The 26,840-nt window shown below is 35.4% G+C and overlaps 1 protein-coding gene across 1 annotated transcript; it reads right to left on the bottom strand.

The window, feature by feature from the left end:
• Window positions 1-5,317: 5,317 nt before the first annotated feature.
• LOC142620332 (mitotic spindle checkpoint protein MAD1) lies at window positions 5,318-24,977 on the bottom strand. The gene is made up of 16 exons (XM_075793719.1): window positions 24,649-24,977; window positions 24,464-24,563; window positions 22,020-22,180; window positions 20,508-20,705; window positions 20,327-20,419; window positions 19,609-19,725; window positions 17,524-17,771; window positions 16,290-16,461; window positions 12,710-12,820; window positions 12,389-12,592; window positions 11,476-11,638; window positions 9,817-9,907; window positions 9,645-9,714; window positions 6,727-6,855; window positions 6,176-6,214; window positions 5,318-5,714 (listed from the first exon to the last, which is right to left on the bottom strand). Exons 1-16 carry the CDS (start codon window positions 24,835-24,837, stop codon window positions 5,625-5,627), a joined length of 2,175 nt encoding a protein of 724 aa, XP_075649834.1. The 5' UTR covers window positions 24,838-24,977; the 3' UTR covers window positions 5,318-5,624.
• Between the last annotated feature and the right edge of the window lie 1,863 nt (window positions 24,978-26,840).

Below are 26,840 nucleotides of genomic sequence, written 5' to 3'. Positions count from 1 at the left end.
CTTTATCATTCTATAAAGACAAAACTCACCGTCAAATAATTTTATAGACTTGATTTTCTCGCTATAGATTGAAACTTTCCACCTGTAAATACATAGGACCACGAATAATGGAGTCCATGAGAAAATTGACCATTTGGGTCTCAATCTTCAAATTTGCACGCTTTGATTACATGGTTGAGTATATAAATTTCAGTTTGGAAGCACTATTGTATATGCTTTTTTTTTAAAAAAAATTTGAAGTCATGCTTCAAATAAAAGCTTTTTTAGGTCAATGACATTCTTTTATCATTTTTTTTTTCCTGGTGAGACAGTTCTACACGTTTGTACTTTGTAGGTCTCATTGCTCCCATTACAAGACCATAATCACATTTTTTCTGTTTTTTTTTTATTTAAAAAAGTAGTATTTTACAGTCATTAATTACTCACATTCCATTCCAATGTTTTTCTCGTGGTTTTAATTAAATACATTAATTGCTGAGGATATAATCCACATGTTTTTCAGCATGATAAAAAGAACAACAACAGCAGTACAGCACAACTAAATGCCAATGACGACCTTAAATTCAGAAGGTTTGAGATTTGATGCACCAAAAAAAAAAGAAATAAACAAACCGACTATTTATTAATAAGCACTATTAGACGAATGAGTATTAATAACTACATATTTTACAGGAAAAGAAACCCCTAACCTACTTAGAGACTCAGAGAAACTTCTAAAAATTCATGATATATAAATAAGTGGTCGCAAGACTCCAAATTGTAAGAGGACGAAAGGGAGTACGAAAAGTGATATTAGACTAAAAAATTACCTAAACAGATAAAATAGATGGTTTGAGGACAGAAATGAATTCTGTTATTGTGAAAGTTGTTGCATAGATTAATCAGAGACTAAACTAAGGTTTGACAAATACATGAGTATTTGTTTATTTTAGTATAAGAACCTACTTTTTCTATTTTACATATTCCATTTTCAAAACACCCTACATCAGATTATCTATTTTACACTACATTTCATTAAAATATTAGTTTTTTTTTTGTAATTTTTTCTCTTTTTTCACATAGTAACTACTGTCTATATTTCAAAACACCCCACATTAGATTATTTATTTTACACTATATATCATTAAACTATCAACTTTTTTTATTTTTATAATTATTTCTCAACCACCATCCACTCTCTCCTTTCATCCTCAAGATACGTAAAGAATGAATAGTATTAGTGTTTGTACACATACTGATGAGGGTCATTTTTAGGCAAAACTGGGTCTATACCCTTTTATATAATAGAAGGACTTATGTGAATGCTCCTAGGATAATAAAAGTCATCTATCCATTTGAAGTACTTTATTTTATACTCCAGTGATCATATGCCATTTGTAATGACCTAAGGGATAACTAAATACATTTTCGTTATTCTGGTTAGTTAAGCTATAACTGGAGTTACTTGTAAGTACATATGTAGTTCAATTTGACCTAGTAAATACACGAGTAACTACATTTTTGGTTGAAATGAAGATTGATTTTGATAAACTACATGCTAATATGTACTGATGATTTTATGTAGTGGTGTCGGCCTTTGATTTTTTTTTTTTTTTTCAAATTTAAACCAAGTTTTAGAAAGCAACGTCCTTATCACCCTAAAACAATTATTACACTAGGATCTTCAACTTTGAAGCACAATTGGGATTTGCAATAATATATCCACCGACTAACTTATGTCCAATGCTAGGCTTTTGATAAGTCAAAAGGTTTTACATTTCATCTACAAGCTAGAAGTCAAGTATGCCTAGAAGTCAAATAGGCAGGAATATGATTATCCTATTAAATGTCAATGTAGGATAAGGACTTAATTTGGTGAGGGTGGATAAACTGTAGTTTGATTTCCTTTTAAGGCTAAGATTGGTTAGAGAATTCGCATGAATGGATGTAAAATTTATGTCTATTTTGCAACCAAAAAAAAATTTATTTTATACACTAACTTTTATAAAACACCTATATCAGTTTGTTTATTCTACCATCTACTTTATTTAAATAATATTTTCCTCACTTTTTATGCGGTTGGTAGTGATGAGTTGCGGTGGTCGGTCTATTTGCGATAGTTAGTCTGCGAGTAGTTACTAGTGCTAGGTTGCGATGATGTGGGTGGCGGTGTTGAGTCTATGTGGTTGGCAATGCTAGGTTATCAATTGCAAAAATCATGGGTTGAAGAGAGTCAGGGAAAGAGAGAGAATGTCAAGGGAGAGAAAAAAAATATTAAAATAATATATAGAAAGTTACAATGACTGTGCATATATGCACGATTACTGTAGCACTTTTGGATATATCCACGCTTTTGCAAACACGGATGCGGATTTTTTTGGTTAAAATGTGTAATTTTAACCCCTTTTTTTCTATTTTGCAAGCTCTGATGCGGTTGTTTTTATTGTGCTATTTTCAACCCATGATATTTTGATACCTTGCCCACAAAAGTAGGTCTTTTTTTTTTTTTTTGGGAGAGAGAGATCCACATATTTCTTTTCTTCTTGAAAGGACTAGTGTAATAAGCAAGTGAATCAATTGTGATCTTTCTTGATGTGGACAATAGAGGAAGAGGGTTGGTTCAATAAGTTGGGAAGTACTAGTAAATTTTTATTATGGCCAATCTCTACCAAGTATAAGAAATCCAAGAGCCTGTGTATAAAGCTAGCTCCTTAAACACTCACCAAAGAAGGTGGCACTGATTAAAATGCTTCTCCAACGGCCTCACCACTAACTTGACTTTGTCATCTCTCCTCAATTCAACTGTCAAAATCATCTTTATATGTCTCTCACTAGTAATTAGCATCTCTTGCAAGAACTTGTCATTGCATTTTCTTTTTCTTTTTTTGAGAAACATGTCATTGCATTTTCTTGAATAAATCATGGTGCAATCATATAATAATTCAAAATAAATTTTCATAAATATAAAAGAGAAGAAGGTATTACAAAAGTGACTAGAAATTCAAATGTTTTCCACAATATTTTTAGAAATACAATTAAACAATGAAAAAACAAGTAAGTTTTCTTTAAAATGTTTTTTAGTTGACATAGAACATTTTACTTCAAAACAAACGAATCTAAGTATTTGTGTACCATTTAACGGTGTCCTATGACCCATGGTAAGGTGTTGCAGACATGACCTCTTTAAATGGTTCATGACTTCCCAAGTGAGCCTTGTGAAAAAGATTCAATGCCTTTCCCTGCATTGCCTTCCAGTTTTTTTTTTTTTTTTTTTTTTTTTTAATATATAGATCCATTGAATACATATCAGATTTATGAGCTAAACAATGAGAGGTAGTCCTCTTTTCCCTCAGACCCAACAACCCCTTGTCGGCTTAGAATTATTCTTTTCTTATCAAGGCCTGTTTACCTCAATATCTGGGAATCCAATATGATGACGATATGGTGAGGCAAACCTTTCCAACAATGTAGTCTACCACTACAGTTCTATGAATCTAGGAAAAAAATTTGATTCATCAAATCATTAGTATTTCCCTATTTTTTGAAATTGTTTCAACTTTCATATTGGCTACATAATGACCTTTTGGCGTGCGTTTTCCTTAGTCGCAAGCAAAGTGGGTTTAAGGGAAAGAATAGGATATTGTATAACCTACTGGTCCAATGGACAAATCACTTTGTCAAATGATCAAAGCAAAAATCACATATATATAAACAAGTATAAAAATAAATCAAGTACAACAAAAAATGTTACGCAGTTTGTCTAAAATAATTTTAGTTATGAAGTTTTATAATCAAGTTTTGATTGTCACACCCACTAGCTAGCTAGCTAGGTTGGTCCAAGTATCTTCCACACCCCTAGGTTGGTCCAATGTCAAGAAAATGAAGGGTGTCTTAAAAAGACAATCCATTATTCATGATGATATGTGTTTTTTTTGCCACTTTGCTTTTACGTTGAGCACTGAAAGTAAAGTTGGTGCATCCTTTTCAAGAACCAGTACATGGTAATAACTTTGTGTGACCAATTGTGAAAGTGGAGAATTTTTTACTTCACTCAGCAAGAGAATAAAGATTTATATAGAAACTTTACTTAATTTAGAAAACTTTTTACTGGAATCCAATGGTAATAAACCTATACTTGCAAAGAATGATTAGCCTAAGAGTGTCCAATTGGTACACTTGGGATTGTGAATTGGACTTTTATCAACGCAGAAGCAAATAATGTGGGACTGGCACCCAAATGCATTTCCACCGTCCTTGTTGCATTGATTCCCTTCCAATCTTTGCTCAAGCACCAACAAAACTAGCTCCATTAATCTCACTTATTCCGTACCACTGACTATACTGCTTCACGTTTTGATGTCGCTAGATACCATAATGATAGCCTCAAAGACATTTCTGAAAACACTTGTGATAATTAACTGTTTTGGATTTTTTTTTTTTTTTAGAAGCTCAAGGCCACAAATTGTTTGAAGTACTACTACAACTCTCTCTTAAAGAAACTACAGTTCAGCTCCCTACAACCGTTTTAAAAACAAGCTCACAGGACGTAGTGTCAAGTGTCATAAAAGACTTAAATATGCCTCCCTTATCACCAATTGATTTAAAAAAAGAAGTGGCATAGCTCACAATCCAACAAATAGTATTAAAACCAAGGTCATGAATTCGAGCAACAAGAGCTTCATCGTGAGAGAGGAATTGTTAGAGGTACCTCAATCCGACAAATGGTATTAGACACTCTAAACTTCAGCACACATGGTGCTTGACAACGTGTGCCACATAGAACCTTCTCTAGTGACCTAATTTCACTTTTCTGAGATCTTGGGAAAGACCAAGCTACATATAAAGATCCTTTCTACTTGCTTTGAATTAGAGACCATTTCATGATAAAATTTTGATCTTTCACCTATCTAAAGGTATTCATGACATCATGTCATTTATAATCTCATTCAATCTAATAAATAATGAGTATGCACATTTAGTTTCACTATATGAAATGACATTTCTTTGTTTCAAAATGAAATAGAGACGATCCTAATAGAAACATCAATGGCCACGATTTAGCATATTTCTTTGCTATGCCATGCTTGCCCCACCAATGATTTTTAACATCACAAAACAGAATCGATAGCATAAGGTTAGAAATTGTAGTTCACTTTAACATCTATGCCACTTTTGACTTTGGAGTAACTTTCGCTGCAAAATGTAAAACAGTAGGATTACATGAATCCAACAAGCACAAGATCCAGAAGTGGTCCACACTCTATAATCCCCTCTTTTCCGACCAACTCCACCGTGTACAGCACCATTAATAAGGAACCATTATACACCTAAATTTTGATTTGACACAAAAGAGCACTCACTTTAATGATAACAATTGGAAAGTTACAAGTCCACTTGTGAATTATTTACATTTCATCAACTGCTGGGTAAATTCTCACCAAACTCTATACCAGGAAGTCAATAGACATCCAATATTCATAAAAACCCTAGCAGATGAAGCAAAACCATGATCAATTGTTCCATCACAAGACCCTCAAGGCCTCGACTAACAAATACATGTTGAAATTGCAGCGTATACAGATTCATTCATCTGCAAGGGAAGTGCAGGTTCCAGATATATTTTGGGCTGTATAAGTTCATTAATTTTAAGATAAGGTTCGCCTGTTGAAAGACTCTACTGTCAAGTTGGCAGTGAAAGCTGGGATCGAATTCATCTTCCGAATAAATATCTCAACCTGCAGAAAGGCAGGCTCTAAATGAGTTGCACTCAAAAAAACGTTTGGACAGCCACATGAAAAAATAAGACAAACGAAAAATTTTAAATAAAAAATAATAGATGTGAATAATTTGGAAGACTAAAGAAAACTCAATTAATAATACACAACATTACCCAACATAATGGTTCCTAAAACTTATGCTCTGATTGGGATTTGAGAGAACCCAAAGTAGGGATAATGAAATACCAACATTTCTTAATCCCCTTGATGAAAAAGAAGACCCTTGGAAATGAAAACAGAATTTAGGGTCTAATGCAATATTTTTGGTAACTAATTGAAGAGGCATCATATATTGTTTTTTTTCCCAATTATCACAATTGAATTGATTGCCCACCACAACAAATGAAGGCTCAAGTATTCGCAACCAGTGTGGAAAGCATATTAATAAATAAGAATTGTAGGAAAATAATGCTCAGTACCTGACGGGATATCTCAGGCTGAGAGGTGTAATCATTTGCCTGTTATAAGAACAAAAGATAAAATTAGTTTCAAGTTTCTTTAGATATTATCAATACGAAACTTTTAGATTCCCCCCCCCCCCCCAAAATGTGATTGCACTGTTGCTTTCCTTCGACATTTAAAGGCCCACATTATTTCCTAGAAGAAACTTCAAGAAATGGAAAAATAAATTACAAGAAACATCTTCAGTTGAAATGTTATGGAACGCACAATTGCCACATTTAAATGCTACACAAATGACATTCAACTGCACATCCTATGTACTAGGTGGTGATTTTTCTTTTTCAATAAAGCTTATTACTTTTTTCTTTTTCTTTTTTAAATCATTCAAATTCTACCAAAAAATTGTATTTTCTGTGGGACTTTCCTATTTTGTATGGGCGTAATCCATGGCATCAATTCTAAGATGATGATAATTTTACCATAGGGCTAAGAAACCTGTGGACCTATGGTTATCTTGTGGACAAATGACACCAGACACCCCCAATATGCCCAGAAGACATCATCTTACCAAAATGGTTGTATTCCCTGATTCGTATTCAAATTCAAGCTTCTCATCATCACTTTGCGCATAAATAGATTGGAGAGTAAAACGTGTAACTGGTATTCCATTGGACCGCTGATGTTCATCCATTACAATCTGCCAAAAATGTTATCACAGATCATCTAAAACCTTCAAAATATCAGTAGAAAGATAACTATTTGTATCCTACTTAAGTGGGTACATGACATGAATAGAGCACATAACAATATACTTGGAGTAGTGGTCTAACTGTTGCATAGATAAAATCTAAAGAATAACTTGCGGGAGGATTAGTATTTGTCAATATGGACAGGCAAGAGTCTTAACCCTTTCAATAATGGGAACTTCAAACAAAAATAAGGGAATGAAGACAAAAGTTACGTTTGCCACTACACATTACAAATATAAGCTATATACAACTGAGTTTCATAGTGCTTGAGCACATACATCAAGACCATGTATCAATTCTTCCCTCTGATAAAAAATTTCGAAAAAGAAAAATGAAGAAAGGAGCAGTCAGGATGATATAAAGGTAAATAAACAAGTTACCAAAATTGCTTCAGGTGAATGAATACATAAATAGTCCTTTAATCTTCCAATAAAAGGCTAATGCAAATGTTTTTAACCAAGCTTTACTTGGCTAATGGATGTAACAGCACGTGGTGGAGATAGAATCCCTATCAAGGAGAGTCATAGAAACTAAATATGGTAATTCTAGGCATGGATGATGCACAGAAATCAGGAGGGGTCCTAACAAGATGAGTTTATGGAAGAAGCATGTTTGCCATGGTTGGATGGTTTTGCAAATTATATTTGTTTTGGGGTGGAGCGGTGTGATTGGATGACAGCTTCAAGCACAGGTACCTGGAGTTTTTTCTGATAGCAAGAAATAGAGAGGCAACAGTGGCTAATAATAGTATATTACGGATGCTTCTACTGGGAGCATACAGTGCAATCCTTCTTTTCTTCAGGCTAAGATTGGGAGTTGGGAATCCGTGGAATCTTTCTTGTATAAATTCAATGCTGCAAAGGTACACCTGGGAGAATAGGATAGGATGGTATGGTCCCTTTCAAAAAACCAAGGTTTTAGAAAGAAAAAAAAATACATAGTGCCCATTTCTTTGCACTTTCCTCTGGCAAAAAGCACTTTTTGAAACCAAAAAAATAATATAAGCGTTCGGTGAAGTTTCAAACGCAGCTTTTGAAATGTGAAGGGGAATGCGTGTACTCAAAAAGCAGCTCTTCAGAGTCTTTTCCAAAAGCCCACGCGCGTTCATAAATATTACCGTCGGACTCTGTGTTCAGTTACCAAATTGCCCTTCACATTTTATTGAAAACCCAATTTTACCCTTTGATAAATCAAGGCAGATCGTCATTTGCAGCCCCAAAACCCTTTGATAAATTAATTGCTACAAAGACCACAAAAAAATAGCGTCTAGCCCAGGTTCAATTCAATAACAAATTTCCAAATCCAAACACACAAAAAATCTATAACAAATTCCCAAATTAGCTAAGGAAAAAAAAAAATCAATCCCTTGCAATAATAGTTTGAACTCCGTCTCTATTGGCGATTATACGAACCAAAGTAGCGACAATGAAGTCGAAGCTAGCGGAAGAGAGATTGTGAGACAAGAGTAGAGGCACGTCATCATTGAACTCTGTCTCTACGCCGCAGATGCGGGATTCCTTGTCCCCTGACCTTTCACCTAGCGGCATTTTCTTTGGGTTTGCCGAGATCTCTTTATTTTTCATTTTGATCTTTCTCAGTTCTCACTCTCTCCCCTTTGATTAAGTAATATTTTAGAGGATGTGAAACAGAGTTAGAGAGAGAGAGGTGTTGAAACTTGAAAGAAGACAAAATGTGAAGAAGTGTGTGGAGGAAAATAGAGATAAGGGAGAAATAAAGAAGACAAAAGGTGAAGAAGATGTGGCTGAGAAAAAAAGGAAAAAAAAAAAAGGTTTTGTGTTGGTCATATGCGTGGTGAGGGGCACGGGCTTGAACAAATTTTTTTTTTTTTTTTTTTAAGTAAGCTTATGAAAAAAAAATTATATTAGAGAAATGCTATCTTTAAAATATTTGTACAACAAATTTTAGTTAACAATAAATTATTATTATTATTATTATTATTATTATTATTAAGTAATTTTTTTAAAGTATTATTAAGTAGTTGTTTTAAGTATGAAATAAACTCCATTATATATACATTGTCCTTTTTGGTAATTTACAACTCAAACTGCCACTTTTATAAATGCTAGTCAAACACTCAGCTTTTAAAAAAAAGTCCAGTTTCATACCGCACTTTTTGAAACCCCCACTTTTTCAAAAAGCCCAGTTTCAAAAAGCTAAACCAAACTCACCCTTACTATGAAGCTTTGAAAAAGGGAGGTGACAAGAACTTACAATGGATAGCTCCCACCTCATGTGGCTTTCTTTGCTTCAACAGAAGAAGGATTTATACACACACACATATATATATATATTAGGTAACGAATGGCAAAATTTTCAAAATATCAAAGAGCTTGAACAAAGAGGAGACCTCCAAAAGGAAGAAAACCTTGTCAAACAAAGGTGGAGGGGCATGGCAGACAGGGCAGAAATTATTCACAAGTCCTCTCAGTTTCGAAATGTAATTAATAGAATGTGGGGAGGACAAGAAAAGTTAAGAAAATTAAATATGAAGAGGAAATAAAATCTTAACCATGATATGATCTCATTCCATTTCAAGTGAAATGGAGAGGATCTTGTTCCCCATCCCAAAGATAATCCAGTTGGTTTCATTTTTAGGCTAACCAATCCCAAGTCACAACTTACACTCATGGTAACAGCCTATTACAACATGCAATTGAAGGCAATGTCATAACTGTCATAAGAAAATACAAAGCAGAAGGAGAAATATACAATATACCTTGAAACCAAAAAGTTCACAACATGCTCTCCTAAACACTGAAATTCTGTCCGCAAAAACAGTCTTGTATCTGTTCCATTGGCAAGTTCAAATGCTTCAATTTAAAAAAGTTACATAATTAAATATTAATCACACTGCAACAAGTACCAAAATATTTCCATCAAGGACTTACCTCTCTTCACGTTTTTCAAGTGTCGCAATTTGTTCTTTTAACTGCGTTATCTTCCCAGATATGTAGGAATCCACCAGTGTCCCAGCATCACCTGAATAATTAAAGGATGTAACAAATAAAAGAAATGAACTCATTGTGTAATGGTGTAAGGAAAAAGGTTGAGACTTGTCAATAATTGTGACATTATTAAAGTAGCCAATCATGTCAAGCCCTAACTCATCATTTGTATGGTATTGTCCGCTTTGGGTTGCCTCTCATGGTTTTAAAAGACATTATACCAATTAGAGTCCAAGGCCTCCATATAAGGTGCAGGGCCTCCCCTACCAAGGCAATGTGAGATTTAGTCAAGACTTGATTCTCCTATGCCTCACCCCACTTAAAAGGTCTTTTGGACTTTCAGGTCTCCACAATCCACCCCCCTTAAGGGCCACACATCCTAAGGGCATTATTATTGGTGAAGGCAAATTGCTAAAATGCTAAATTTACCAACCAAATATAACAAAACACTCCTGCATCAATGGAGGGAAAGCCAAATTTTTTTGCTGTTGAGCTACAGTGCACAGCTATCTTTGTGTGTGCACTATAGCTCAGATGCTAAAAAAAAAACAATATTTTATTAAAAGATATATTATGTTATTATGTTGGTGGTGGTGGCAGTAGTTGTTGATTGTAGTGGATATATTATTTTATTGTATTGTTTATATTATTTTAATGTACTGAATGCTAAAATAAAACCACTGATGTTGGGTGTTTTACAAAGTGAGGTGATAAACTAGATATAGTAGCTTTTTGTGATGCCAAATTGCTAAATTTTTGGCACCACTCAGCTCTAATGTGGGACCTATCCAACATCCCATTAGGTCCTATCTAATACCATTTGTCACGCCCTAACACACTATTGGCATGATATTGTCCCCTTTGGATTGCCCCTCATGGTTTTAAAAGGTCTCATACCAATTAGAGTACAAGGCCTCCATATAATGCGCAGGGACCTTCCCCTACGCCTAGGGACTTAGTCAAGACTTGGTTCTCCTTCACCTCACCCCAAGAGGTCTTTTGGACTTTTGGGTCCCACAAACTATTACTTATTAAACATCCAAGATTCCTACATCATTCAAGTTGTGTTTCTACAAAGATTAGAAGCAACAAGATAACGTATAGCAGCAAGCTCCACCTCTTGTGCCAAATGGCAAATGCATTTTCAAGATCTCAAAGTGCTTGAACAATCTCAGTAAATGAATTTCATACTCTTTTGGGTCGGAAATTGGGATAGATACTATGTGGCTAAGGATAGAGGAGATTTATTATTACTCTTTTTTTTTGGGGGGGGGGGGGGGGGGGGGAGAGAACAAGTTTTCATTGTTAGACCACAGACAACATGATATGAGAACTAATTTCACCAACTTGGTGGCTTTCTGTTCTCATCCATACCTAAATTCAGTAAAAATCCACAAATGTGGATGTTTTACACCATTAGACTAATCATACAAATATAATTTCCAATGTTAGAAATATTAACCAAAAATTAAAATGAGACAACAATAACAAACAAAAGTTACCTTGCAAAGAAAATTCATAGCAACAAGGGCCTATAAAGGGAAGAAAGTACAAACAGAAGTGGCAAACCAATAGTTAATTCAAGGAACAATGCCTTTATACCTGACTGACTCTTCAATTCTTCAACAGCTTGTAACTTCTCCTTTGTCTTCTGTAACTCAGTCCGCAATGCCTCTATAGTTTGTTTTGCATCATTATCAACCGCAAGGGTATTCACCATTCGCAGAACTTTTGTATTTGCAGCAGAATAATCACCATGGCCCAACTGTGGATGAAAAAGCAATTAAAAAAGTTGACTACTGAGCTAGAATCCAGAGTCATCTTATGAAAGATAAGCAGGAAATGATATTTTCCAGCTCCTAAAGGTGTATATGCAAACTACTCCATTAAGCAAAATTAAAAACAGACTTGCAGTGGAGCCCCTACTTAATGTTGCCATCATTAGGGAGGCAACTAATAAGCTGAACAGATTAAAGGTAAGAAGCTGAGCCAAAACCTTCAATCACGTACAAGGCCAGGCATGACCAATCTCTGTTGAATTGCAATACTTTTTAACATATTTTTAGCAAAAATCTCCCTTGAATTGCCAATAAAAAAAAAAACATAATGTTTACTCCGCAACTCACTTGTTATTTACCAACCATGCATTGCATGAACAAAGAATTGATAGGAAAGCTTATATCGTAGGTCTTTTAAGGAATATTTTTTTTTGGATAGGTAATAGAAATTTATATTGAATAAAAGTACACCATGTTCACGATGGTGAACAAACTGTACTTGAAACAATTACAAACAAATCAAAGAGAAGAAATAAAAGATTGTAGGAAATCAAAAATGGAAATACATTGCGTGAAACCCCAAATTCGAGATCACTCAAACAAAGTCCTAACTAGCAAGGTCTTTTAAGGAATGATTCAAGCCTTAAATCTAGTTCTTCACTGCAGATGTATTAACAACAGAGAAACTGATGAATAACTACAATGTCAGAAATACTCAGAATATCCTTGGCACCTACCTTTGACTCCAATAGAGCAATCTCTGAACGAAGCCGATCACCCTCCCTCTCCAATGACTTTATTTTCCTTGCCTCATTATTCAACTTCTCGTTGAGCAACTTTATCTCCTCATATTGACGAGTATTGACTTCCTTTTGTACATGTAAACTACTCTCCATTTCTTTAATACAGAATTCTTTCTTGGCAAGAGATGATTCAAGCTCCTGGAAACACAAGTCACAGACAAAAATCATTATGAGAGATCGTGTGAATAAAATATAAAAAAATAAAAATAAATAAATAAAAAGAGAGAAGAGATACATGAGTAAAAATATTAAAACCTGAACAAGAGTCCCACTGACTACTTCATCCCCTGCTTCATCATTCTTCATCCTCTTGAATTCATTGAGAAGATTTCTTAATTTATCTCTTTCTTCGGTAACCATAGAAAGCTAAAACACAATCAATATTTTAGTATTCAAATTATTGAAATAAATGAACAGATGAGACATTATGGCTACAGCAACCCAAGATTACATATAGATACATCCATTCACAGCAATGCTCATAAAGCAGAATTCACAACATGAGTGCAATTCCCAGTCAATATTCATCTCAAAGAAATAAGCATGTCACGTACAGTGCCATACAGGAACAGGAAAATCACAGCTGTAATTATCCTGGTAGAATAACCAGTATTTCCAAGAACAATATTAGGCAACAGAACAGAAGAGGCGTCCATTAGATTGATATTTTTACATGCCAAAAGCATCTCCTTTACCTTTGGGGCGCAACACAAGTACACACGAGTTTACAATGGCCATCATAGAAAAAAGAAAGACAAAGTCAAAACTTTTAAGCAAAGACAAAAATAATATCTACAACAAATAGAACCAGCCATTCCCATATATAAATAGCACACAAAAGCAGCTGCAAGGTTGATAGGATACTGATGGGGAACATAAGTGGCAGCCCACTTTGAAGACCTATAAGAGGCGAAAACTGGTTCTAATGCTAAAGCCTTAATTTGGGATGTTTCGGATGATGGGACGCTCTCGTGGGACCTTGCTTAGTCTTATTTTATTGTTTAGTTGCTGCTGGATCAGTTTTAATTAAGTTCTATTAGAAGAAGAGCAATTTGGTAATTTCTAGAAATCTGGAAAGAGCTCTCCTTGGCCATACAAAAGACCCAGGAGTCTTATTTTATGTTTACGTATTATTAAGTCTTTTATTTAATTATTATTAGTATTTCTATTCATTCTAGGAATAGGTTATTTAGAATCCAAGTCCTACTAGGAAAATGATAACTATAGCCTCTATATAAAGGCTCTTTTGTAGTCATGTTATTTCAAAATATTTTGATTAAAAAAATTCAGCAGCTTATTTTACGCTTTGTTTGTGTGATGCAAACTTTTCCGAGGTGTGATGCCAAGAAACCCTAGGTGTGATGCTTAGGAAGACCTAGGAGTGATTGCTTAGTGTTTTATTTATGTCATTTTCTGTTTATCCCCTGTTTCAGCCCCAAACAGCCATCAACATTCATTCTCTTCTTCTTTTTATAGGTTATAACAGCTTTATTAATAATAAAAGCACAATGAATTTACGATAGTAAACTCATTGCATTGAAAAGAATACAAACCAATCAAAAAGAAAGACTAACAGAATTAAGAAAGTCAAACAAAGAATGACAATGCTTAAACCCCCAAATCTGGAACCACTCAAACAAAGTCCTAAGTAGCAAAGACTTTACACAGTCTACAAGTCTCTTAGTTTTCTCAAAAGTACGGGCATTGCGCTCCTTCCAAATTAACCACATAAGACATGCTAGAACCATATTCCACACTTTTGAAGTGTGACTCCCCAACCAATTCCACCATGCTATAAGAAGAGAAATAACATTCTTCGGCATCACCCACTGAACCCCAAACAAATGAAAGACTTCACCCCACAAGGTATAAGCATACTTACAATGGATCAATAAATGATCCACAGATTACTCTTCACATCGACAAAGGCAGAACCAATTCACGAGAGGTAACTTCTTAACAAGGTTGTCTATAGTAAGAAGCCCACCCCTTACAGTTGTCCATAAGAAGAAAGCCACCATTTTAGGTACCTTAACACACCAAATGCTCTTCCAAGGAAAAGACACCAACGGGGCTGCTAGCAATGAAGTATAGAAAGAGAACACATCAAAAACACCATTATGATTCAATTGACATATCATGGTATCATCACCCCCCCCCCCTAGGTAACTTGGAGGAGATATACGCAAAGAAATCATAAAAGATCTCAGTCTCCCAGTCTTGAAATGCACGACGGAAATGCACAACGGAAACATAAGTTCCAGCTTCTACCACCCCCATCCGGAGCATAATCAACCATTTCAAAAATCATAGCTTCCTTGTTCACAGCAATAGCAAACAGTGCCGGATATAAATCTTTCAAGGCAGTAAGGCTACTCCAAGGGTCATGCCCGAATCTGATACGAAAACCCTCACACACCGCATACAACACATGACCAAAGAAACTCTCAGCCCCCTTCCTAATGTTCTTCCACATACCACATTCATGTGTCCCTCTAACAACTCTAGTACACCATCCCCCACCGGCCTTCCCATATTTGGAAGCTATAACCTGCCTCCATAAACGTGTGACCTCATTCCCAAATCGCCAGTGCCACTTGCCAAGCAAAGCTTGGTTAAACAGCCCAATTTTCCGGATCCCCAAGCCACCAGACTCCACTAGCCACACAACTTTCTCCCAAGCAACAAGTGAGAATTTAAAGACATCATTAGATCTCCCCCAAAGGAAATTCCTCTGAATTTTCTCTAATTTGTCCGCCACATGTTGTGGAATAGTGAACAAAGATAAATAATAAGTAGGGAGACTTGATAAAGTACTCTTCAATAAAGTAAGTCTACCTCCTTTTGACAAATATAACTGCTTCCAACCTGCAAGCTTTTTCTAACCTAAATTCTTAAACATCACTCCTTATTCAAGAATTCATCAAGAAACCTAGTATAGTGCTGAACTTTCTTAATGGTACTGCATCAGATACTCTGTTCCTTCAACTGCTGGATGTTCAAAAAAAAACCCGAAGGTGCAGGCCTCCAAACTTGCTGAGTAGTCTTACTGCAAATCTACAACGCCAGGTAGAAGCACCAATAGAACCGACCATGGCAAAACCCATGTCACTCCAAACAGGGATTACACAAACCACCCAATGTCCAAAGGTATTGACCAAGGCAGCAACAAAAAAGTTACCCACTCACCATCTTATTCTCAAATGCAACACCAATTAACCAAAACACGCTTTCTAGCCAATAGTTCAATGAAGAATGGCTGTCCATGTGCAAAAAGTTACTTCTGGAGCTTGCCAGGTTGACAGCTTTAAAAGCAGTTAAAGGGTTAAGATGATGCCACTTTGTGTCTGCACATGCATGTCAGAGTGTTTGGTGTGTTTGCAAGTGTAGCAAGTAGAAGCAGTCAACTTCAGGCTGAGTGTATTGCAAGGTCAACCATAACTATGAAGGTTGAAAACTAAACCGTAAATCTTGTAATGAAGAAATATGTATTGCCAATCTCTTTGGCCAAAAAACAGTTCAGAAGTTCAAGAGCCTTGGACATTCTACCTTTATTATCACCATCTCCTTATCTACAACTTTAACCAGTTTATATACACTTGTTCTATTATTTTTTATTACTATGATATTTACCATCCTTTTTCTTGTTTATAGTTGACTCTTGAGTCTTGAATGAATACACATATGCCTTCTAGCACCTGAACGCAACTCAAATGAGTACTGTAAGAATCAGGCAGGAGGATTGGTACAAAACACCATTTCCCCTAGTTTTTAACCTTGCATCCTCTTTATGGTCCTATGATATAAGCATAAAATTACCTAATCAAACACTTACCATCAATTCAATCCGCTTAACCTCTGATTTTGATACTGCTGCCTTCTCTTTGACCAATGCAGCCTCAGTTTCCACATTTTGTTTTTCACTTAGAGCAGCATCAAGAGCTACCTCCAATTGTTTCAAGCGGGCACTTGCATCTCCTACCTTCATAGTGCTATCAATCACCTCTCTGCATCAAATTGAATATCTCAACAACAAAAAACAAGAATACATGCTTTCTCAAAATTAGTAGAGATCAAAAATATGTACTAGCTTCATTAAGGGAAAAAAAACCAGCACTGTGCTCACACACACACACATGCGAGAAGTGAGGACACTAAAAGGATAAATTCACATTCTCTGTCTTCAATCATCTACATGACTGTATTTACTGTACCAGAAAGTATAATAACAAAAATCAGTGCAGCATTACTGCCACAGGGTGTATAGGCAACTCGGAAAATTAAAATAAAAAAGACAACAAAGGAACCACTTTATTCAAAATAAAAACTTTAATAAACTCTAAGAGCTAGATTGGATACCTGTATGGACAGGAGCTAAATTAGACATCAGTAAAATGAAAATCCTTGGTAATAACTTAGGCACAACTAGAACCAAAAGCAAAAGCAACAGAAGAGCAAAGCACTCAAGGCCCCAAACCCAAAAAATAGTTAACCATAAAATAAGGGTCCAAATCCAGTTTCTAATCCTGATTTTCAGTTTGTAAAATAATCACATGCCAGTGGTGAACTACTTGTAAGCCATGTATAATGCACATGTGCATACAAAAATTAGTTTTACAAATATTTAAAGAAAGAAATTTCAATTTAAAACATTAAAAAAAAAAAATTTGATAGGTGTCTATATATATATAAGTGGCTTTCTTTTAATTCAGAAAAAAAAAAAAAAAAAAAAAAGGTGCAGCTGCTAAGGCTTGAAACTTGATAGGTTTACAACATGAATACAAAACATTCAATGTTTTTGTCTCAATTGATTCAAATCCTAGCCGAAGAGTAATTACACAATGGACTATGCAAAGAGCCAATGAACTTTGATATTGTAGCAACTGTTCATTTTCAATTGCCAAAAGTTGTTTTAATAGCACAAAGGCTATAGGAGTTAACCCCATCCCAATACCCCAAACTTAGAAAATAAAATAATGTTTGTGTTTTTGCTTCTATTTCCTCTGACCGTGAAGAAGTGATCTCATAGTTATAAAGCCAAAAGTAGTGATATAAATGTACTCACTTACTTTTGTAAAGCTGCAAATTTAACAGGTATATCCTCAGAACATGACACCCCAGGAATTTCACTAATCATCAACTTCCAAGATGACAATTCATCCTCCAGCTTCTTCATACTCATCTGGAATTCTTGCAATTTAGGTAACTCTGCCTCTGCCCTCTCTCTGCGACCCTTTTCCTCCAATAATTTTTCCTTCAATAACTCAATATTTTCATGAGATGACCTCAACTTTCTCGCTTCTCTCACTTCAGCCTCCTAATAAAAAGACAACACAAATAAACCAATACCTATAAGAAAAAAGAGCTGATAAAATAGTAAAAGGCGTTTTATATAAGTAAAAAATAATGCATGTAATAGCCCATGAGGAAAATCACAATCTCAATTTTAGCTAGCTAAGTAACAATAAGAAGGGCATCGAACATAACTCATCAAATGTGTGTGTGTGTGTGTGTGTAAATATGAATTAAGTGAGCTACGTTAAAAGCATGTATTTGTTTCAATATCAAAGCAACTGAACCCCCATATTACCTATGGCTAACAGACCATCAATATTTAATATTACAAGCAATATACTAGTGTAATAACAAGTGGAGTTATAACTAGTGTGAGAACATATGGAACACCATATATGAATATCCTATCACTATAGGTTATCAACAGTAAGTCCATATCTCTTTACACTAGTAATGGTTGAACTCACTAAATCAATGAGCGATTCAAGAGTAAGTCTCTTGGTGTATGCTTTTTGCAAATGATATAGTTTTATGGATGAGACTAGTCGTCAAGTTAGAAATTTGGCAAGATGCTTTAGAATCAATAGGTTTTCGTTTAAGTAGGACTAAAACAAAGTCCATGGAATGTAAGTTGAGTGCAAGTAGAAACAAAGATGGAGGGGGTATAAGACTTGATGGTCAAGAGATACCAAGAGAGATTGAAGAGGATGTGAATCGTAACATAAAAGCATGATTGCTAAAATGAGGAAGTGCATAAGAAGTATTGTGTGCACATAGAATACTTAAGTTAAAGGAAAATTTTATAAGATTGCTATACGATCTATTATGCTCTATTCTATTGAATATTCGTTTGGAAAGAAGCAACATATCTATTAAACAAGTGTGGCTAAAATGAGAATGTTAAAGATGGGGGGAGCCCCCTATTCATGAAAAGATGAGTGAGGGTCACTTAAAAAGTTTGGTCACGTTTACATGAGAGTGATTAATGCACCCGTGAGGAACAAGAAGTTGATTAGTGTTGAGGGAACGAAAAAAGGTAGAGGAATACCAAAAATAACATTAATAAAAGTGGTGAAAAATGATATGTTGATTAAGGAAGTGACAAAGAAAATGACTTCAAATATAATAGAACGGAAGAAAAGAATACATGTAAATATGTTGATTAAGGAAGTAATAGAGAGTATGACTTCAAAAATTAGAACGAAAGAAAAGAATATATGTAACTAACCCTGACTAATCTATTTAGGATACATAGCCAACCCCAAAAATTTAGGACTAAGACTTGGTTGTAGAAGAATACTATGACAATTGGATTATGACTTGAAATACTATGCAGAACTTCATACATGGTTTTTATTTCTTGGTTATCACTTGATACCAAGAATGCTTGCAACGTCACCTTGTGATGTATTTAAGATGTGTATAGTCCAAGTAACAGCATAACTTTATATGGATGATTAGGCCTTCTTGAATATTTTCCAACAGCAAAAAAGTATATAATCACTATCGACAACAATTTTGACACTGACACCAAGATATTGTAAGAACAATACTTAAAACACTAGTTACAAGAGACCAACTCAACAGTCAACTGCTGGCCAAATGCACGAAAAGTACCCTTCACAAACTACATTACAGATAATGCCCTTCTTACATCAATGAAATCATGTCAAATTTAAATAGTAGATAACAACAAGAGACTTATTTTTTATATGACTGTATATACAAGTACTTGAATGAGGCAAATCATCACAAGGACCAATTTTTTTATGGCTGGTGACCCTACAAGGAATACTCATTATAAAATGAAAGACCAAGAGGGTTAGATATAAACAGCAAGCATGAGCAACCAAACTTACATAGTTTCTTAGCTCTTCTTGAAGATGTTTAACCAAAATATTACTATCTGTAGAAGAGTCTTCTTGAAGTGTGAAACTTGATAATTTCTGCTCCACTTCATTCTTCTGGTGCAAGCACTGGAAAAATAAATGTGATAAGGCAGTTAAAAAAAATTGATCTAGTCATGGTATCAATAATCAATAAGTCTAGAGAGTTTTTTTTACCAAGTAAGATGAATATTTTTTGAAAGAAAGGATTGCTTGCATTCTTAAAGAGTCTACTAACAAACACTCATGTGATCCAAAAAAATCAACAATGGAGTTACATGACACCCCACCCCCAATCAAAGTACAAAATTCAAAAAAAAAATCTCAAAAACTATTCTTAATCTCTTGCATAGAATGCTCTACATTCTAAAAAGTCCGAAAATTCCTCTCTCTCCATTTAGAAATAATAAGTCTAAACACTTGTAATGCAGATGTCTTTATATTAATTGTGAGTCCGATACAAGCACCCATTCAATATAAGCACCAAGCAGAACAGTTATGTGACTTTAACCAGAAGGCATCGAAAGGGCAAAGGCAATCCACAACACAAAGGTAATCAGAACGAAAGACTAAGATTTTTGAGTTTTGACATCATTAGGGGATATGACGTAGTCAGCACAAGAAATATATAGTTGGACATACAATTTGTATGTAAAATCCAAGAACAAACAAATGAATAAGAGCTACAAACCTCAGTAAGTTGCTTCTTAAGATTGTCCAGCTGCTCTTTCAGTAGGTCAGATTCTTTCTCAGCATTTTTAGCTCTGCATTCCATTCTTTCCAGCTTCAAACAAGAGAATTAGGCAAGTTAAACAATAATAGATATTCATACACAGTCCCTGAAAATTGGATGAAAACTTATTTCTACTCACATCCGCACTTATTCTAGATACAGAAAGCTTTGATTCTCTTTTCAGCTGTTCAATCTCATTATGGAGACGCTTTTTCTCCCTCTCAATGCTTTCAGAAATATGGTTTAGTTTTCGCTCTAAAACACTTGTTTTCTCTTCAGCTGAAGCTACTGAAGACTCGGCTTTCATGCGAAGATTCATTTCATTGTGGAGCTTTACCTAAGATCCAAAATTGAGGGAAGACCTTATCATTTCACATACCAGATATAAATAAATCACTTCATCAAATATTTCAACAACTAAAGATCACAAAATCAAAAAAATTCACAGAGATGCAACACATGATAAAAATCAACCACCAATTACTAAAGAGGGAGAGGGGGGAGGGCAAAGAGAGAGAGATCTTAAGTTAACACTTGTACAATAAATAAAAAATTTCCTTCAATCCATGAAGGGTTTGTTACACTGGAAATAAATAAATTCTCTTTGATAAATGCCCCATAAAGGGTTTTTCTTAGGGCTAGTTTGGTATGACTGCTTAAACTGTGAAAATAGGGATTCTGGAAGAGCAATACAAGCACCATGCTGCTAGGCGAAGCAATGGGTGCTGCAGAGCACAACTTCTCAGAATATGAGTTCTTTTTTATATATAATTATTAAAGCTTTTGGAAGCAACAATTAAATTGCTTCTGCCTTAAATTCCCCAGCTGCTATACAAAAGCAGAGAAAAGCCCATTATTACATGTGTTGCAAGGTTTCTGCTTAAAAAGCTGCTAAAAGCCCTAACAACTTGGGCCTTTCTTGGTTTTGCCTCCGGTTTAAGAAGGGACTCTAAGCCTCTAACAACCAAATCATTGATAAACATAAAAGCAGTTCAACAAACAAAAGGCTCTTTTCTGGGACATTGTATTCAAAAAACTAAAAGTTAGTGCATCACCAATAAGGGGACATTGTCATAACTTCAATTTGGCCCTGAACTTATCAACACAGTCTTGTTTTTTTCATATCGTAATATAGAAAAGAGTTAATTCACACATGGCAAACAGGAGAGAAGCCTTGTATGATTAAATGACAGGTGGTACTCATATTATGCATCACAAAAGCATAATGAAATTGGATATCTTCCAAACGTTATTCCTTCAAGTATAATGAATCTTCCCCCACAATATTGTTGGTTTTCATGCTAAGGAGTTTCCTCATGAAGGTAGATCACACCAAAATATAAACAGAGTTGCAGAGATAGCACCACCAATAAGAACATTAAAGAACACATGAGAGAATGGAATCATTCAAAGGAATATTTGGGGCATGGAATTAATGAAACAAACAATTGACGTGGTTAAATTTTCATTGGGTGGACCAGAACTTTCATTCTTTTTACTCTCTCTCTTCCCTTTGTATTTTTATCTCTGCCTTATGTTTTTCTGCATAAGTTAGTGTTCCTAAATATATATATATTTATTACCTATAAAAAAAAAGTAGATTCATCAATCCATCCCACAGAAATTACATTAAGAAAAGTGATAAGCATACCTCAAGATCGCTTTGTGATTGTATTTGTTTTCTAAATCGCTCCTGATAATCATTCACCTCTTTCAAAAGCTGCTCTTGTAGTGCCTGTTCACGCCCTTTTGCAGCAGCAAGTTCTTGTTCTGCATATAAGAATTGATCTAGAAATTTCTTCCTCTCAGCTTCTGTAAGGATCAAAAACTGAATTAGGGGATATAAACTTAAAGCAATTCTTTCCTCTTCTTTTTCTTTTCTAAAGTGTACACCACCTCACAGATTTTCAAAATTGGATATCTTTAAAATAAAAATCTCTCTAGAGAAACACGAGGCCATACCATTCACTTATATATATATATATATATAGATAATGTTTGATGATGTTTGTCAAGTTTACCAACATACTTTTTATCATTGTTTACCATCAACACATACGTGGTGAACAGATTAGTTAGAGTAGTTGCAGCAAGATATCCCATGGGGTGGAATAGGAGATGAAATCAAGTGCTCATCTCATGGATTGGAATACAGTGTGTTCTCCAATCAAGAATGGGGATTGGGAGTGAGAAAGCTAGGTACTCTTGATTAGGATTTATTAGGTAAGTGGCTGTGGAGGCTTAGGAATGAAAGAAACCATGTTAGGGGGACAGTTATTGGCATAATGTATGGGGAGGTTTGGGGACAGTGGACAACAAATGCTGCAAGAAATGCCTATGGTTGCAGCTTATAGTGCACAAGTATTTAGAGTTGACAAATGGTGAAGACTCAAGTGCATTGGAATCCTATATTTCTATAAGGACTGGAAAATTGAGTCTTTTACAATTTTCTTCAAAGTTTTCTATTCCCACAGATTAATATGGAAATGGAGGACAAGGTGTTTTGGAGGTTAAGGCTAAGCGGAAACAAACAGGTGTTTCAGTGTCACCTTGTTTTATGAGGCATTAAGAGGGAGTGTTGGTTTAACCATTTCATGGCAGGCAATATAGTGGATAAATGCTTCAGGTTTGTTTTTTTTTGCTGCTTGGCATGACTTGCTTGATCAATGTACTTTTAGTGTTTAATTTTGCGTGCATGTTGTACACATCCTATGTACTTGGGTGGCGCCTTCTAAGCTTCTTTAATGAAATTTTATTACATTGTGGAAAGGCTTCTCGACTGTGGAGTTTGGTTTTTAGATCTTTTGGGTTTTCTTGGGTCTTGCCTAGATCGATTGCGGATACTCTATTCAGTTGGTGGAATTGGCCTGGAAAGCATTCGTCTAGCATTTGGAATTTAGCTCCTTTATGCTTGATGTGGTGTCTCTGGAAGGAACGCAATAGGAGGACGTTCGAGGACATGGAAAGCTCAAATGACCAGCTTTTGGCCTCTCTTAGTGGCACTTTGTTTGATTGGTCTAGGGCTTGGGGACTCACCTCTAGTGATTCTCTCCCTATGTTTCTTAGTTCTCTCCTGTGTACTTAGTTTATTTTCCTCTTTTCTCTTTTTTCTCTTTCTCTTCCATGTGTACTTATCTCTCTGCCTTATGTCTTTTGCATAAGGTAGTGTTCTTGAATGCATATATTTTTACCTATCAAAAAAAAAAAAAAGGGCTCCTTTTAAGGTGGCTCACTTCATGCGGATGGCTTCTTTAGGGTACTTTTTGTATTTTGTTAAAGCCATTTTTAAACTTAAAAACTGAAATCCAAGTCTTTCTTTTCCAATACTTCCACCCAAATGAACACAAAGGAGTTTTGTACAAAACCACCATCAATGATCTCCTCTAATTCGTTTTTTTGATTTCTTTCAAGGGTGCTTTTTGAGATCACTTGTCTCTTGAGCATTACATGATTACTAACTATAATTGAAATAAATAAGGAGTTTCAATCACAAGGAACTCTACAAAACTACATAAATAAATATCGAACGCATAATCATGTATTTAATTTGGAATGCAACCCTATTTGCTTAAACCGGAGTATATGGAGGGAGAGGAATAATCGCATCATCAACAATTGGAGCTTTCGGGAGAAAGAGATCCCCCGTTTAAATCCTAAAAGTTCCTCTAATTTTAATTGAGATGTACAACACGCAGCATTTAAAAAATTCAACAGTCTTAAAAAACCCATGCAAACCACACAAAATCGAATAAATGCCAATTGAAGGGAATTGAAGGATTTAAATGGGAGGAGATCTTATCCCGAGCTATCACTTATACAGTTGAAATTTGAGAGTATTCGATATCGTTGTTTCAGTGGTCCCTAACCCTAGGCACAAACAGTTGTAGATTTTATTGATTCCCTTTCCTTTTATAAGTAAATTTGTGTAAATGAGCTTAGCTATCTCCTCCATTCTAACAAAAATCCATCACAGTTCCAATAATCTTGAACTGTGAAAGCATATACAGCAAAATCTTAATCCATTGAAATGCAAATTCAAAATCAATAATGTAAAAAAGCAAACACAAGTGGAAACCAATTTTCTTCTTAACTCACCAACTTTGCTGAAATTCTCATTCATTGTCTCGAATCTGGATTGGTAATCACAGACTTGCTTCTCTGCACTGCTTAAAGCATCTAGAAACTCCGATTTAACCTAAAAACAAACATAGCAAAAAAAAACGCTTCAAAAAATTCGGTCCAAATTTCAGCGAAGAAAAAGCAAAATGTGGAACCCGTACCATTTGGCGGCATTGGTAGGTGCAGAGGAGATGATCGGAGTGCTGCTGTTGCGGCGACTCGTGGAGCGGCGCCGCCAAAGGAGAGTCCTCGTAGATGACCATACGACGGTCCGACCCGGCCGCCGATGGGCTCTCTGGAGGCATCGTTTCTGATCGCGGCCTCTTCGGTGGCGGAGTCCGAACTATCATCGTCGTCTTCGCTCTCTCTCTCTCTCTCTCTCACAATCGCAGATTCCAAGGGATTTTAGGCTCTGTGTGCGTGTGTGTGTTTTGAAAAGAGGGGTTTTGAAATGAAAGTGAAGAGCGCCACTTTTCAAAAGGGTGCCTGTGAAGCAACAATGGCCGACAATGCCACCTCTATAGTGTGTAAAGTGTGCTAGTGCACTGCTCGCTTCACTTAATTTTTTTTTTTTTCCTTTTTAGTTTGAAATAGACAAATTGTTAAAAATTTTAAAATTAATTTTAGTATTATTGAAAAGTGTTTTATTAGAATTATAGAAATTTTAGAACAATAAAAAAAAAATAGTTAGGGAGTGTTTGGTACATGCACCTAAAAACATGTGTTTTGTTATTTGAAAACATATGTAAAAATATGTGTGGGTGAAAAAGTGTGTAGAAATATGTGTAATAGGTGAAAAAGTGTATAGAAATACGTGTAATGTTATTTAAAAACTGAAAATTGTTGTTTGAAATTGTGTACCAAACACCCCTTTAAATTCTGGTTCAAATACAAGTTTAAAAACTTTTCATAACATTAATAATGCAGTTTTAATCATAACAAATTATACATTATATGATAAATATTTTGACAATTCGATGCAAAAAATCTTCATATTAAGTTAGTTTTGACTTTTTTTTTTCCTCATGCCTTAAGGTAGTACCCATTTTTTTAACTTTTATGAACAATTTTTTAAAACCCCACCTTTTTTTTTTCTTACATTTTGTCGCTTCTTTCTTAAATTTGGGGGTAATAACCCAATTTTGGTCTATCCATTTAGATTCTTGGTCTTTTGTAAATGTTTGGATGGCCAACATCTAGCTACCATGTAATATGCACATGTTTAATGTGCATCAATAGTTATGGACCTTGGATGGACACCAATCTAGTACTCCCACTAGGACCTAGGAGATGTCAAGTGGTATTTGACTACTTTCTTGGAGCTTCTCTTAAGGTTTTGCATGGATACAAAGAGCTACAGAGACACCCAGAAAAAAAAAGTGCATCAAGTTGGCTAAACACACATACTTCCTCTCGGCATTTACACGTGTTTAGTTTGTGTAACAACCAATTTGTGTATTAGCAAATTTTAATGAGAGACTTATGGCAGGAATGTAACACATGGTCTTTTCAAATATAACCTATTATAATGCATTATCTCAATAACAAGCAGGAGGGGAAGGAGAGTTTTATGGCTATAAAATTGGACATGAGCAAAGCTTTTGATCGTGTTGAGTGGGGTTTCATTGAAGCGGTAATGGAAAAGCTTGGGTTTCATGAGCGGTGGATCAGCCTAATCATGCACTGTATTACCACGGTCTCGTACTCTGTTCTCATTAATGGCAAGGCTTACGGCTGCATCAGCCCCACAAAAGGCCTAAGGCAGGGGGACCCTATTTCCCCTTACCTGTTTATTCTCTGTGCCGAAGGCCTCTCCTCTCTCATTAATCGGGTTGTTCGAAATAGGGAGCTAAATGGCATTTCCATCAGCCGGGGGTGTCCTCAAGTGAGCCATTTGTTTTTCTCCGACGATAGCCTGCTTTTTTGCCGTGCAACTAGCCAAGAATGCCACAAGCTCACTGATATCCTTGTTATTTACGAAGTTGCATCAGGCCAAAAATTAACACAGACAAGTCTTCCATGTTTTTCAGCCTTAATGCAACCCAGGAAACTAAGGATATAGTTTTTGACATTCTCGGCCCAATGCAAGATTCTAGGCACTCCAAGTACCTTGGTCTCCCATCCATCATTGGAAAGTCTAAAAATGAGGTTTTTGCGGAAACAAAGGAGAAAGTGGGCAGGAAATTATTCAGATGAAAGGAATCAATGCTTTCAATGGGTGGTAAAGAAATTCTTATCAAGGCCGTTGCACAAGCTGTGCCCACATACACTATGAGTTATTTTCTCCTTCCAAAAGGACTATGTGACGACCTTGAAAGCATGACGCGTAATTTTTGGTGGGGACAACGGCACC

Source organism: Castanea sativa, chromosome 1, assembly GCF_040712315.1.
Source record: "Castanea sativa cultivar Marrone di Chiusa Pesio chromosome 1, ASM4071231v1".
Classification (NCBI taxonomy): Eukaryota; Viridiplantae; Streptophyta; class Magnoliopsida; order Fagales; family Fagaceae; genus Castanea; species Castanea sativa.
This window is presented reverse-complemented; position numbering and strand designations above follow the sequence as displayed.

Excerpts from the sequence above, each read along its gene's own strand:
- LOC142620332 (XM_075793719.1), bottom strand. The coding sequence starts at position 24,837 with ATGATAGTTCGGACTCCGCCACCGAAGAGGCCGCGATCAGAAACGATG. Across the intron at positions 12,593-12,709 it reads TCAGTGGGACTCTTGTTCAG|GAGCTTGAATCATCTCTTGC; the intron begins GTTTTAATATTT and ends TTGTGTTTCCAG. Across the intron at positions 9,908-11,475 it reads AGAATTGAAGAGTCAGTCAG|GTGATGCTGGGACACTGGTG; the intron begins GTATAAAGGCAT and ends TTAATTATTCAG.